The sequence below is a fragment of the Gymnodraco acuticeps genome, unplaced genomic scaffold, assembly GCF_902827175.1.
Source record: "Gymnodraco acuticeps unplaced genomic scaffold, fGymAcu1.1, whole genome shotgun sequence".
In the NCBI taxonomy this organism is placed as follows: domain Eukaryota; kingdom Metazoa; phylum Chordata; class Actinopteri; order Perciformes; family Bathydraconidae; genus Gymnodraco; species Gymnodraco acuticeps.
Genome location: NW_022990940.1, coordinates 1,529,849 through 1,545,598, shown reverse-complemented (window position 1 = coordinate 1,545,598; position 15,750 = coordinate 1,529,849). Strand labels below are relative to the sequence as shown.

The 15,750-nt window shown below is 42.0% G+C and overlaps 1 protein-coding gene across 1 annotated transcript in view; it reads right to left on the bottom strand.

The window, feature by feature from the left end:
- Positions 1–15,750, bottom strand: part of kmt2cb (lysine (K)-specific methyltransferase 2Cb) — a 75,223-nt gene that overhangs the window by 26,321 nt on the left and 33,152 nt on the right. Inside the window, 15 exon segments of the mRNA XM_034234401.1 lie at positions 256–448; positions 1,405–1,535; positions 1,617–1,742; positions 2,018–2,137; positions 2,876–3,088; positions 3,220–3,291; positions 3,436–3,542; positions 3,651–3,815; positions 4,241–4,422; positions 4,544–4,648; positions 5,073–5,183; positions 6,525–6,641; positions 7,845–7,967; positions 9,406–10,118; positions 10,743–10,811. Coding sequence (XP_034090292.1) covers positions 256–448; positions 1,405–1,535; positions 1,617–1,742; positions 2,018–2,137; positions 2,876–3,088; positions 3,220–3,291; positions 3,436–3,542; positions 3,651–3,815; positions 4,241–4,422; positions 4,544–4,648; positions 5,073–5,183; positions 6,525–6,641; positions 7,845–7,967; positions 9,406–10,118; positions 10,743–10,811 — 2,547 coding nt within the window.

The window sequence follows — 15,750 nt, the reverse complement described above, 5'->3', positions numbered from 1 at the left end:
TGAAAAGGGTCGATACTCTCATTGGGTGGTGACAGTTGCAGAAAGAGGGTGGAGAAACCGAGGGATAAAATTCCTTGTTATACGAAATGCCACATAAAAGACACCCCTGTTGTGTCAGGCCTTTTCAATACTTGCATCGACTCGTTACCGGGTACAAAATTGGTCTCAGTTATCCGGTAATATGTCATAATAGAACATATTAAATAATGAATAATTGGCTTTTTCCGGGGAAACTAATGCAATGTGTATACGTACGTGCTGCTGCTGGTCTGGTTTGAAGGGATGTTGCGGAGGCGCTGAGCAGAGGGTCTGACGAAGGGTCCAGGAAGCTGGTGGGGAGGTTTTTCCTCTCCCCTTGGCTTTGCCCTTCATCCAGTAAGCCCGATTCCCCCCCCTGGTGCCTGTTCTGCTTGCTTTTGTCCAGTAGGTCCTTTCCAAAGAACGCCTCCTGAACATGACAACACAAAGCACTGGTCAATTCCCTGTGTTGACACTTTTATTCAAGGGCTGTTAACTTACCTTTCTTGACATCCTTCTTGGGAAATACATGACCATGTCACATAGAGCTTATAAGCACACATTGAAGGCCCAAGAGAACTGACCAAAGTGAAACAGAGAAGCTCTGGATCTAACAGTCATGTTGCTGCTGACCTCACTTTTGTCAGCACCTACCACCCCCAAACCACTTATACCCACAAGTCATCTACTATCCTCAAAGACATGTAACTGCAGCTCCCTGCTGCACCGAGACATTAAAAGCTCAACGTGTTGCTACTTCAATAATTAATTAAATGTGCTCCACTGTGTCGGACTTTTAGGTTGGACTGACTGTGCGAGATAAAGAGCAGCACCGACAGCTGCCGGTGTCTTAATGCACATCACATATCTATGTTTTGGCCAACAAAAGGTGACACTGAGATATTGGCTAGAGACTTGGAGGCCTGAAGTCATCTCCAGTTAAGCTTTTGTATATCAATTCACAACCCAGACAGGAGCCATTAAAGAGCCCGATCACAGACGTGTATCCTCTACAGTGAGTTCCTTTAGGCTGTTCCTCTTTTAAAGAAGCTCACAGAAGGGGCACTGTGCACCAAGGTTCTGTAAGTGGTTTCTAGGCAATGTTCTTTGGATTTCAAACCATCCCAAGGGTGAGATAAAAGGCATTTTATGAAGACATGGCATGACAAGATAATCTGTGCATATGAACAGGAGGCTTGCATAACAATAAAACAAAAACGAAATTGAATGAACGGATAACAAAGTTAAATGTTTTTTGTCTGCAAAGTAAAAATATGGCAGTTGTGATGGAAAATTGGCTGATATTATATGTCCACTCTATTTACACACAGTATTAGTTTAATGTTTGTGTCAAACAGCATGAGTTAGCGGTCGCAGGTGACAGACCTGCAGGTAGGCAGGAAAAGCTTCCTCCAGTTTTGTTTTCTTTTTCCTGTAGCGCTTCTTTATTTTCTCTGGGACCTCTGGTCCAGGGGGCATCTCGTCCACAGGAGTATCAGGCAGAGCCTCTGACCATCCTGCAACAAAAAAATGCCATTACATAAAAACATTGTATACATTTTAATACAGGTGCGAGTAGATATGACGGGTATACATACCCTCATCTTTTCCAAAGGTATTCTCTGACACGGAGCCAGTGGAATCCTTTCTGCTCAGGGATCGTTTGGCTTTGCCTGGACCTTGACCTGGACGGCTCCTCTGGCGGACCATGAACCCACCAATGCCTTGAAAGGAGAAGTTACATTTGATTATTATCAATAAATCAAAACCTATATTCAGAAAACAATACATAACTTAGATATGATTTGTATGACGTTTCATTGTAATGGTTCTATTAATTGTCTAGTGCATTTAGCATGAAGGCTCAGAAAAGCATCATGGAGCCCTGTGTACATCAGAGGCCCTGAGATGGCATTGCTTTGCTACATCTACAGCGTTGGGCATGTACTGCACCATTTTACGCTTCAGAGGAGCTGTCTCCTTCAATCAGGTGCCCTACCCGGCCGGTACGGTTTCCTCTTCCTCTTCTTGCTGCCGTCGGCCCCCTTGGAGTCGTCTTCTGCTGGCTCTCTCTCCATGCTGGAGTCAGACTTTGCCTCGCAATCTAGGAGCTCCGCCTCTACATGAGGGAGAGAGCATTGATGATGAGTGACAGCCCTGCGGCAGAGAACCCCCCCACCAGGCTCCTCCACACAGCCACCAGAGTCAACTCTATCTGAACTGCACACAGTGGCAGGACATTAGCCTGATTGAAATTAAAATCACCAGTTCGACTATTATGGACCTTCATTTCAGTCAGATTTTTATTTTTTTTATTTATATAAATGGCTATATTTTGACTTTAACATATACATGTATGTGGCTAGATTATGAAACTCTTTTTTAAATGAATTGCTATTGATTAAATAAAGCATGAAACCATTTCTGTTTATCTTATGCATTTTTTTAGAAACACACTTTGAAGAATAAATTAAATAATCATTTGATGTATTTGTAAAGCAAAGGAAAATGTGCTACTAGCAGTTTCAAGTAATTCATTTTGCACTGACAGTAAATGTCAGCACGTGTTCTGTACTGAGCTAATTCACATTGTATCTGTCTATCATTGAAGTCAAATCTTTTTCAAAATGTCCTTCAATCTCCACCAATATAGAACAAAATGCAACTTGTCAAACATACCAGGATTGGATAGGCTTCAAATCATTTTAAGTGTAAACTTTGCAGACATAAAATGATGAACAACTTTAAAAGTCAAACTAATAGAAAAAAATCTAATGCTGATTTTCCAGGTCACTTCTGAACTGAAGGCCACTAACAGGCACTCTGAAAGAAGAAGCTTGTGCGACGAGACAAGTACCTCTGTTGTCCTCGATGTCTTCATCACGAGAGAGCTCTGAGAGGGGGTCTACAGGAGCCTGAAGCACCGCCACACTGTTCTGGTTAATAATCTTTAGCTTCAGCTTGGGCTTGGGTTTCCTGCGCCGTGACGCTGTAGCAGACAAGCTCTGGAGCTGGCAAAGCCCCGACTCTGTCAAACAAACACCATCCTGGGTGTAGGTCCTCGACAGATCTGAGAAAACAAAAACATAGCTAGAATGAGTATTTACTGTAGAATCTAAAGTAAAACCATCATCATTTAGAGAAAGATATTTTCTTTATGTTGCCATTTATGATCTATTCATTTTGTAGCTCTGGACTTACCTATTTCTTTAGCCTTTGTGACAATCTGCGTCATAAGTACAGGCTCAATGGTGTCTCTGGCCTTGGTCACAACTGCAGCAGCACAGGACACAAAAGCCGTTAAAAGCCGTTTAAAATCAGCAGGAAAGGGAGGAGAAAATGTCAATAGTTGACTATTCACCATCTTGCAGAAGCACACACACAAGAACACATTTTGAGAAATCACTGTGCTCAAACCTTTAGTGTTTTTGAAAGACCGGCACATCGTGCAGTCGAAGCAACTGTCTGCAGCTTTTTCTACATCATCGTCTGAATGGAGACCTTGACAGGATGCATGGAACCATCTGCGGAGAGAAGAGAAAAGTTTAATAAGAAGAACCAATTATCTGAACAAAAAACTTAGTAGAGATCAGCTCTCCTGAGCCGACAACATTGGTAGAAACTCTGCACACCTGTCACATTGGCGACATTGCACAATCACGGTGCCTTCACTGTAGTCCAGCAGGCAGATGGGGCATGTTGCAAGGCTGGCACAGGGGGCACACTGAGTGTAATTATTCTGCCACTCACACCTTAGGCCCGGGGTGGTGGCGCCACACTGGGTGCAGGACACACACCTGCAGGAGACAGGGAGGACAGAGGTCATTCTACACAGGTCACTTCAAAGAGGTTAACACAGATTAACTGTGCTGCAAAAACCTTGCCTTCTCATTTCACTGTCCACATGCTTTACATATGGAATGATATCGTGTTCATTTCAATGTCAAAAGTATCTCTGAATTCACTTACACTACATAAAAGTAATCAAGATATTTGCTTTAAATGCCTTTTCTATTGTTGAAAAAGTAAAGTTTATTTTGTTTATTTTCAAACTGAGATCCATAAAAAGGTATTAATAACATATATATTCCCCTTAACTCCTTACTATAACAATCAAAAACAGATTAAACAACATGTATTATTTTTTCATTATTAACACAAAATCAATTGTTTTTTGAATGTTGTTCGAAAAAGTCTAGCGCAACCTCTGTACAACACTGACCATTTGCACTTCCAGCTGTCCTTGGGCACGTTCTGCAGTGGAGGGTCCAGGCAGTAAGTGTGATAGCTGATGTCACAGTCATCACACAGCAGCAAGCGGCCAGGATCTGTGGCCTGACCACAGGCTTCACACACAGTACACTCCAGACAACGCCAGCCTTTACTCAGCACCACCTTGTTGAACTGTAAAAATAACAATAGAGGCTTTATATGCAGATTTCTGTATGATAGGATGGTGTTTCAGTGCTACAGTATGTTCTTAGTAAACTGTGTGTGTGATGTAAAAACTCAATGGTAACTGTACCTTTATGCCAACACAGAACGGATGATAACACTGGCCACACTGAGCGCAGGCCAAAAGACGGCCCTCTGCACCAAGGCCAAAACTCCCACACACCACACACATGTCCTAGAAGGAAATAAAATATCATCAGTTTAGTAAAACAAATTCTCACAATGTTTGTGTTGTATTATAGAAGAGTTATTTTCTACAATACAGAAGTATGACCTCTGAATTTCTATGCCACACTGCCAGTTCATAGTAACATTTGTCCTTTGGACTGTAACCATCAGTAAGTTATTGTTCACAAAATAAACTTGTACAGGAAGGTAGAAAGTAAGAGCAATAACACTTAAATATGATCCTGTGTTATATAATCGACTGCATTACCTGAAGGCAGTTGGCAGTATTGTCACAAGAATTAATGATCTCCAGTGGGAGAAGTCTTTAAGCACAGATTTACTTTTAGACCGACTAAGGGAACGGAGGAATTCCCTCATGTGGACTCAAAATTAAATATATCAGCAACACAAGTATTAAATAAATAGAACACCTGTTTGAGCGTGAAACTGTCATTGCTGGAAAATATGACCACTGTGTTATGCATGGCATTCTCCTCCTCATCCTTGACTGGGTATGGGTATGGTGTTTCTATTGTGGTGATCTGAAAATCAGGGAGTAAAATACACAAATTAAACAAAAATAACAGTGTGATGATGACATAGGCAGTTAAGTTGTTTTCCACTATAAAATGCACAGATATAAGTGTTATTATGACCCATTTGCACATAATTGGAATAATACTATATCAGCTTTATGACTGCCCCCAAATAGTCAACTAAGCGTTAGTCGCCTATTAAACTCATTTATCTAGTCTATTATTCAAAGGAAAAAAACAACAACATCTGGGCACTGCTGCAGTCGGCCGAAAGACCCCTCACACTTCATTCAGAGCTGTGCCTGGTCATTAAGGTCCTTTTGTTGGTCAGGAAATCCAAAGTATTCGATCACACAAGGTGACATGCAAACAGCGCAGACAAAAAGTTGCCTCTGTATCCACACCATACAGGAACGCATTGTCCAGAGAGCTGGCTTCATAATAAAACAGGGAACATTATTTCTGCCCTGGAACTGAAACCATTTTGTGAGAAAACATTTATAAATAATATTAACAATCATAATATATCAAACGTGCGACGAATAGTCAACTAGTCGCCTGAATTGACGTCGTCTAGAAAAATCTTTATTTGAGGGCAGCCCTAATCAGTATGACTGTGTATTAGGGCTGCACGATATTGGAAAAAACTGACATTGCGATTCTCCCCCCCCCCCCTGCGATATATATTGCGATATGAAAACATACAGGGAATTGAAGAAAAGACAGTTTTGTTTTTTTCCACAAACCATCCTTTCTTGAACTTTAATGCTATACAATTGGTATTTTTTTAACTATATTTAATTTGATTTTAGTCAGGGACGTCTGGATCTTAAGTTATCAGAGCAACAAGCTGAGCTAGCTCGGTTAGCAGCGCCGAACTGCCCTGGAGAAATACATGAAACTACTTTATTCAGTGTTTCTACCTTTAATCACCGGATCCGTTTGCCGCGCAAGTTTTCCTTTTGTAGCAAGCAGCAAAATAATTGTAACATGACGTGTTTGAGTTAATTTGCCTACTTAATATCGAAAGTCCTAAAAAATTCAAATAAATAAAAAATCGCACGTCCACGCGATGTGCATGGACGCATATCGCGATTATCGTCACGACACGATATATCGTGCAGCCCTACTGTGTATCATTTCTGACCGACGAGACGTCATTTGGAGGTATAGAAGAAATTGCCCTCAAGCATACATTAAATAATGAAAGGGTTTCTCTGTCGTTATCATTAATGTTGCTTACACCATATCATCCATGTTTTCAGCTGGAGGGGAAAACAAACACTGTTTTGTATACAATGTAATATTTGGCAAACATGTTAAGGCGTCGCACAGCAGCGCACATACCCCAGGGTTCATTCCGGGACTCACTCCATTCTTGCCTCTGGCCCGTCCACGTCCTGCTCTACCTGACAGACCAGCCCCTCGGGGCCGCCTCCTCCCAGGGAAGCCTGAGCCTCGACCCTGTGGAGGAAAGACAATTCAGAAAATCTGCAGCGCGCCCCATAAGGAGTACATAGCACAGGAACCAGGACCACTCCCCATCGTACAAACTGAAAGGAGCAGAAGCAGAAATGTGTTTCTCTCTCACAGGCTGATTTATAGTCGGCTCAGTGGAAAACCGAGATTAAAAAATCTGAAAAGCTTTGTATATATTCTTGAATATACAACAGGCAGAGCATTATGTTGTTTCGGTCGTATGAGTGTAAGAGGCTGCTGCAAGTCAAATGTGAAGGATAAGTGTTTTGAATGTTTTATATTATAATGGCCTTGAAAAAATACCTTTTCATTTTTTATATCTGTTATATTTGCACATCAAAACAAAACTCAAACCATCAACATGATTCTTGAATTTTTTTGGAAATAACTCGAGCTACACTCGATTTTCTACTAGACGGCCAGCAAGTGGGAGAGTTGGGAAAAGGCCTCTGAACTGTTGTTCTAGCAATGCGAGATCCACTATGCCTTTGGCCCAGTTCCAACAAGAGGCCTCACGCTAATCATGACTGTCAAACTTAAGTCTGACTGAATCTTCCACATCCTGCCCCCAAAAGCCCTTCTCAGTTACCCCACATTTGACACTGATCCCAAAAGCAGGCCCCTCCCTTCCACTGCACCCCCCGACACACTCACTGTTCAATGGTGTTTAACCTGGACTGAACCCATGCTGCAGTGCACAAATTAATCAGAGTAATGCCCCCACCATGGCAACCAACTAACACAAAGCTTTTACAAATTAAAAATCAGGGAAGACAAAATGTATAAATTAACATTTGAACAGAATTAAGAAAAGATGGAAAAGCAGAGAATGGCTCGCAGAGAGGAAACGGTTAAACATTGCTTCACTCTTAAAAACGATAAGTCATATTTAGACTTGGCAACGTCTTATTACACCACACCTTTGATGTCTCAATTCAGCAAAAATGGCAAAAAAGCAAAAGCGATTTTCAATATAGCGATATGCGTCTGTTTCAATTCATAAAGTCATTAGCCTAGTTATTGGTCTATGAATCTCCTCTTCTATGCACACTGGTGGTAATGGTTGGTGTAGGATATACATCACAGTGACATTCAGGAACACTCGGGGAGAGTGTGTGTCACTCGGGTAAACAGAGGGCTGACAGAGGGCAGCTGCTGCCCTGCCATCTCTGCTGAGCCAGTATTTACCACTCTGATGCTCCAGCTGGGGCTGCCAGAGGACTGCCTGGTCTTTGGGACGTCCCACCCCTCTTGCTGGTCTGGCGACCAGGACAAGGGAGAGCTCACACTGCTATGGGGGCTCCATGCACCCTAAGGTAAGGGGGGGGGGGGGGGGGGGGGGAGAGAGTGAGAAAGAGAGGAGGGCGACAAAATGCAGCAACTTAAAAACAAAGCCAGCGAGGAAACAAAACATACAAAGAGAGATGTTAGAGAGATGTGGGGAGCTTTTAATGTGGCCAATGGGAATTACTCAATAGACATTTATATGCAGGGCTATAGTATTAGAAAGCATCTGATGTGCCAAAACATAAACAGGAGACATTATTAGATTACAATCCTATTAAAGCCAATCCATAGAGCTTTTCATGCAAATGCATTTAAGAGGCATGTTACGAAGACGCTTTGTCAAGGCGAATATGGAGAGCACAATTGTGTTAGTTGCATTTCACACAGCATCATTTGCCAGGCTATCATGGCATCATAGAGCAGGAGAGAGGCCCTGCATCCTCTCTCCATGACAACAGTGTACGTTTGGCATGTTAACAAAACAAGAGGGACTGCGTTAGCACGGCAGCACAGGAGACAAAAGCACGCTGGACTAAAGGGAAGCAACATTCACATTTCCCCCAGCGTTATGTAATAAATGAGTTTCAGCCATATGTTTATTTAAGAGATGGGATATATCTAGGGGGAAAAACACATTTTGCAAACCAAATTAATCCATCTTAACCAGCATCATTCATAATACATTATAGCCACGGGTGTGATTCTATTCCCATTATAACGCGTCTGAGAGAGTCCGCATTCAGTGTCTCCATTATGATCCATTTGTTTTAACGACAGGGGATTCAATTTGTTACAGTCAGAATACAATTGATTGTGCAATATGGAGACATCAGAATGGAAATTATCACTGAAACTTGTGCTTTCAAATAACGCAGTTTGTAACATGGACATGAGATGAACATCGGTGACGATGGAAAAGCCACTGAGATATGTTGAGGACTCTTAGGGAAGGTGTTTCAGCAAACATCATTCCTAGAAATAATTGAAAATTCCTCTAAGCTTTGCATGAACACTGTGGTTGACTCCACTTCCCCTCAGTCTCCTCCTGTTATGCTCGCATAATGTGCTGCAAGGGCTGCTCAATTAGTCGTATTTTAATCGCGATTACGGCTTGCAACGATTACGAAAACAACGTAATCGAAATAAAACGATTTTTTTTTTTTGGTTTTTCAGTTGAATTATACTTAAAGTTCAGAGTAATCAACTGTTCACATTTTTTTTTCTCCAATACATTTATGTTTTCAAAGTCAATGAATAATCGCAATTACAATTATTGACCCAAATAATCGAGATTATGATTTTTGCCATAATCGAGCAGCCCTAATAACCGTATAAGCGGCTTCCAACCCGGTCCAACATCGTATCCACCACCATAAAGAAGAGCATGCAGGACACTTACACACAAGTCATTTCATATAAGACTACACAGTGGTCTTTTGTGACATGATATCAAAGTTCCTACCTGTTTCACCCGTGGCCTCCCAGGAGAAAACTTCCTCTTTGTGATGGCTGGTTTCCCCATTCCAATCTTAGGGGTGAGTGGTATGAGGGTGGTGGTGGTGGGTATTACACAGCTGTGGTCACCCATTGAAGCTACGATCTGGGTATGGGGTAGTTCTCTGGGAGATGTCCCTCGAGCCAGAGGGGACGAGTGGCAAGGAGAGGAAACCATTTCCACCAACCTTTCCACAGATGTCTTGAGTGGTTTGTCCTCTGAAGGCAGGCCGGGAAAGGACAGATTGCTCTCCAGTGTAGTGTACATCTCTTCTGGTGTACTAGAGGCTGAGGGCTCAACAGTCTCTGCCATGTGAAAAACACCCTCCACCCTCTCCTTGTTAAGTTCTTCTGGAGCAGATTCCAGGAACGAAGCCCTGACTACATCCATACTCGAAGGCTGAAGTAGCGAGACTACCATTGGTTGGTCCGTGAAAGGTACTGATGCAGTACTCGGTTCTTTGGTGGTTGAGATGATGGCCTTAAAATCCTTTGTGCTGGGGTCGGCCATGCCCTCCTCGGAGCAGGCCTCTGTCTTTGCTGGTTTGATTTGTAACGTGGCGTCCTGTGTCTGTAGTGCCTCCATAGAGAGCAGGGCTGGAAAAGACTCCTGGCTGGGAGTCTCTGGCGACGCAGGACTCTCTGAAGATGTAAGCGGGGACCTCGCTGCTGGTTCCGTCTCTGTTGGATGAGATACACAGTGGTCAGAATATTTGGATAGAAGATATTAGTTATGCCAATTGTTACAAATGACTTGCATTAGAAAGAAGTGTTAGTCAATCATGTAAATGATGGGTGACACTGTTCTGGGCTTTGTCTAATTTTTCCTGTCACAATGTTTAGATATGAATGAACAATTATTAGAATGATACAGCTATATTGCAATAAGGCCAACGGAAATGTTCAAATGGCAGTAAACATAATCGTTAAAGGTGAGATGTGTAATACTTTTATATAAAATATTGTCATTGCCATGTTTTTGAGATGTCTAGGCCCACACATCATATTCTAAAGACTTAAGAAGTATCTTTGTTTGACAGATTTCACAGATCCCATCAAATATCCTACCATTCTAATTTTAATGTTTTTCAATTAAAATTGGAATAATGATGTATGAAGTATCATTCCCTCTCATTTTGCAAATCATATTGCAGTGGATAAAAATCATTCATACCTTGTTTACATTGCATTTTAACAGCTGTTTCTCTCAGTTTATTCTCACCAACTCAATATTTACTACAACAATCACGGCTACATTGATGGGAATCGATATGATATTCCACAAAGCAGACTGGCTGTACAAACCTTGTTTGAATTCTGTTAGGATTTTGTAGACAGACGGTTCAGTAACCTGCTCCTCAAGGTCTGCTCCCACTGAGACAGAAGATTCATTGTGAAACACATTATACACAAAGAAATTGATATATGTTCATTAATAAAAAAGTACCAAGAGTCCTAAAATACTGTGAACACAAAACAGATAAAGTAGGAAGGGAATAAAGAAAGTGGGCCGTGGGGAAATGCAGTTTGAAGGCAAACTAATAAAAGAAAATTCCTTTTTCTGCTTGAATTAATTCTATCAACCAGTTATTTCAAGCCTAATGGTGACCCAACAAGAATATACAATGATGTGTATTCCTAAATCGAGGAAACTGTGCTCGCAATTTGGAAAACAACTAAACCACTAGATTCTTGTTTTACAGATTATCGGTTATTCTGAGCCAATATAAAGAAAAGGGATTTCTATATGGTCCAATGTAAATACAAGGATATTAGTAAATGGCACAGATCAGATTGAATGTTGCATTAGCCTTGAACATTATGTGACACAAAGGACTGACTTCGGAGTAACAAGCAGATACACTGTTTATAAAAAAACACGAGACAAGCCTTTTATACGCTTCATACGCTATTTTAGTGCTATTCTTGTGTCTTCTACCCTCTCCTTCCATTTGGTTTTGAAGCATTTCCTATCCTCTCCTTCCATTTGGTTTTGTATTAAAGACATCAATGCATTTAACTAGTCTTGTATGAATGGAACTAGTCATTGCTGGCTATCAGGCATCCACACACACTTAGCCAATATTCTGCCAGACAGCCCCTGACCGTACAGATAGCCTAGTCTTAACGAAGCACCCACCATTTCAATCCACAAGTTCCCATGTCACACTGATCCTGACACACACATGCACCTGCTAAGCATCTCTGCCAGGAAAGGGAGTAACCATGACAACCAACATCCCAGGGTCTGTGTGCTCTGGGCTCATGACTGTGCAGCTTGCAGGTGCTCATCCGGTGCCGATGCCAGAAAGTCAATTAGGAGATGGGCCTCCAACCATCTCTAGCCTTCAACTATTGACCAAGCTGAACACACATTCTCATTCATATTAACACCCCGCTTCCTATATCTCCTACAGTGAATAAGGTGATGGTTGAGATAAATACACGGCTTTGATTAATGCAGCAGAGGCTTTAAGTCGGGTCTAACTTGCAGTCCCAGAATGGATCTGACAGCATCTGTCACTTGAGTCACGGTAAGCCCGCAGTTAAACCCTCAGTGGTGGCGAAACCTGGCAGGTGATAAACAGCTCTGGTTAAGGACTTTAATTACATCTGCGCACAGTTAGCAGAATATCCATGATCAAGCATAACAAAGCCAAATATTAGGTAAAAATAAATATCTGAGTACATTTAGCACAGTCAAATGTATAACCTCTTTTATTCAGAGCAGGGATATTGATTACGTTCCAAAAATAAAAAGGAACATTTTACCCGTTTTTCTAATAGGCTTCAAGGCATAATCCAAAATGTTATTTTCCAGCATAGAGAGCATCATGACACGTGCAATTAAAAAGAAAAAGCAGGTAAAACTTGTCCTGTTTTAAAGTGCTCAACATAAACCTCCTAAAGCTTCTTAAATCCATACACAGATCACTCAACCGGTCTTTAAAACCACCGTGGGGAGAAGCATCTCCTTGCCAGCTAAATCCAATGATGAAGCCGTTCATTGCCACAGGAAAAGGCTGGTAACAAGAGAGTGCATGCAGCACAGTGCAAGGAAGATGTGTGAGCAGTCATGAATGAGCCAGCTTAGCTCAGAGGCAGGTTTGCAGGCAGGAGATCTAATAACATCTCCATCATGGTGCTCCTAACCATTCTCTGCTGCCAGTGGAGTCTGCCGTCTAGACTGAGAGTGGGCAGCGCAGCTACCACTGGCAACCCCAGCTCACCGTTAATTTGTCTGATACTCTACTCCACTGCTGGCAGAACACACAGAGTGGAGATGCAGCTCTGTCCTTTAAACAGGCGGATACCAGAATCATGTCAGTCAGAGTGTTAGTACAGCTTGCACCACAATGAATCACAGATGTTGCGAATTAGCGGTTTTACTCGGGTAATGGTGCTTATTCTACTAAATGGCATTAAGATTATCTTATTTGAGTTTGAGTCATGTCTAGGGTTGGGTACCGAGAACCAACATTTCGATTCCAACGGCATCATTTAGAAATGTGAATTTCGGTTCCGCTTTTCGATGCCTGAGGAAATGTTTCTCGCCGCTCTCCGTAGCCTGTATGTACTGTATGACTGCGGCGGGGCGGGAAATGTAGCGTTGTACCTACACTTCCTACAGCAGGGGTGGGGAACCTCCGGCCCCCGGGCCGTATACGGCCCGCGAGACAATTTGGTACGGCCCTCGATGTAATTTATAAACACACGCAAAAAAGAAAAAAATTAAAGAAATCTAGACCGCAAAAAATTAAACAAGCGAGTGCCTGTTTTTCCTGGCCAAGGTCAGGGTCCTTGAACACAACACAAGCCTAAGGTGTCATCACGTGGTATATGTCTCGTTTGACAGGGGTGCAGTTCTGACCGAGAGCAACAGAACGCCGCTCCACTCCGGCACTTCCAAAAATTGCAGTACCCATAAGGAGCCGTACACATGCCGCAGTTTTTGCGTGGCTGTGTCTTAGTTGTAAGCCCAGTGGTGATCTGTTCATCTGACATACTGATCATACAGACAGTCAATAACTTTGTTGTTATTAGCATCTGGTTAGCTAGCTATGCTAACGAATATAAGAAGCTTTTTCTCCAACCAGTGAGGTAAAGGCACATCTTTACATGATCATTATAAAAAAATAAGAGAATAAAGTAAACAGGTATACAATTCTATATGACAGTAAAAAAAAGTTGTTATTAATAAACAAGAATACAGTTTGAAAGGGGAGTGATTTGTAAAATATCCATAAAGAAAAATAAGTCTGCTTACAGGTCTGTTTCATATGGGTGTTGAGAGATGTATCCATAGAGCTCCTAATTTTGCTATCAAAGTGCACCAGATTGATGCTTTTAACTTCAACATTTAAAAAATAATCTTCCCGGGGGAGCATGCCCCCAGAGCCCCCTAAAGGAGGTTAGGTCCCCCCCCCCCCACTTAAATCATGTCCACATGGATAGGAAACTAAATACATTTGCACACATCTTGTGTCCATATCTTTCTGTTTTGGTGGTCATGCCACAACCGTGCACGTGAATGCATGCGCGAGTCATGGTAAAATATCTGGATTAAGGGGTTGCTTTTTCTTTGCACACCATGAAAGAAAGGTGAAATTAATGGGCTGTGATTTTAGTATTTTTAAGCAGAGGTCAATAATTTGTACGGCCCTCGGAGGATGTCGGAAAAATTGAAATGGCCCTTGAGAGGAAAAAGGTTCCCCACCCCTGTCCTACAGCGTAACCTGAGACCAGGGCCGGCCCGTCCCACTGGCGATGATGTTCGCCTAGGGCGCCAGATCTGGGAGGCGCTACGCTGACAGCTCTGGGAGGGAAAACAAATGTTTTGACCGTTGGTGCTCATCCTAATTTTCGGCCTTGATGTAACAACATTCATAATTAAGTAAACGTAACACCCTTTTCACCCCGGTTACACGTTTCATTCTCCCTGTACGATGGGCGCTGCAAGTGATGAAAATGGGGGATGTTGGCTTATCTGGCGCCCGCAGCTCACTGCGAGTGAGCGAGGGAGAAAGGGAGGGTGCACTGGAACCGGCGCTGTTGTTATTAGCATCTGGTGCTAGCTGCTCTAACGGAAGAAGAAGATGTTTCTACAATGATGTGGAGGGAGAGTCCTCTCCAGTCCAGTCAGACTGAGATGCTGATAACTACAGCTCAGTGAGGTAAAGGACTCTGAGTGTTTAGATAGTTCACTTTAGTCTAAGTTATCTCAGTGGGTCTCAAACGTTTTGATCACAATTTATGTAAACAAATATTTCCAAGGCACTCGATCAGGCTAAACTAACCTGTAGCTGCTCCGTCCACACTCATAACAATGTCATACAGACAAATAAAGCAGCGACTGTATTCACCATGACATAGACAGTCTGTGTTTTTTTATATGTTGAACTTTTGTCCAGTTTCTGAACAGATATGAGGAGCTGTGAGCTCTGAGTGTGTGCTAACAGCTAACGGCTGATGTGTTGGGCCAATCACGAAGCGTCATTTCTTGACTGGCAGCAAAAACAACCAATCACAGCAGTGCTTCTATGGCTGGCTCTGTCCAATCACAAACAAGAAGTGTTCTCCCTAAGGAATACCCTTTCCGTCCAATGTGAAATGCTGTGGTGTTTTCTGAAATGCTGTTGTGTTTTCTGAAATGCTGTTGTGTTTTGTGAAATGCTGCGGCGTTTTGTGAAATGCTGTTGTGTTTTGTGAAATGCTGTTGTGTTTTGTGAAATGCTGCAGCGTTTTGTGAAATGCTGCGGCGTCTTGCACTTCAGGGCCACCGTAGAAATCATTCCAATGTATACTATAGGACAGTAAACCAGACATATCGTTTTAAACTGGAGAGATAAAAAAATATGCATAAATAAAATAGTAAAATAAGATATGAATGAACAACAAAAATAAAATACGTTACATTTATTGGCTATGGGTTATTGGTTATGCTCACATACTTATTTAATTATTCAAATGTAAACCGATCTTTTTCATATGGGTGTTTAGAGTTGTACCCCCTAGATCTAGTCTCTAGTAATTCTGCCTAAAGTGCACCAGATTGAAGCATTTTGCTTTAAAATGTTCAAACATTTCTTCCTGGTATGCCTGAGAAGGCAGATATGCTTGTTTTTCTCAACAAGAACTTAATAATTTGTTTTACCCTGCCCCTCAAAGAATCGGAATTGAGAACCGTTAAGAACCGGAATCGAAAAGTAGAATCGGAATCGTGGAAATTCAAACGATACCCAACCCTAGTCATGTCCCAGGTCTAGACATGGATCCTGAATTTAAAACAATATGGCTATTTCAAGACATATCA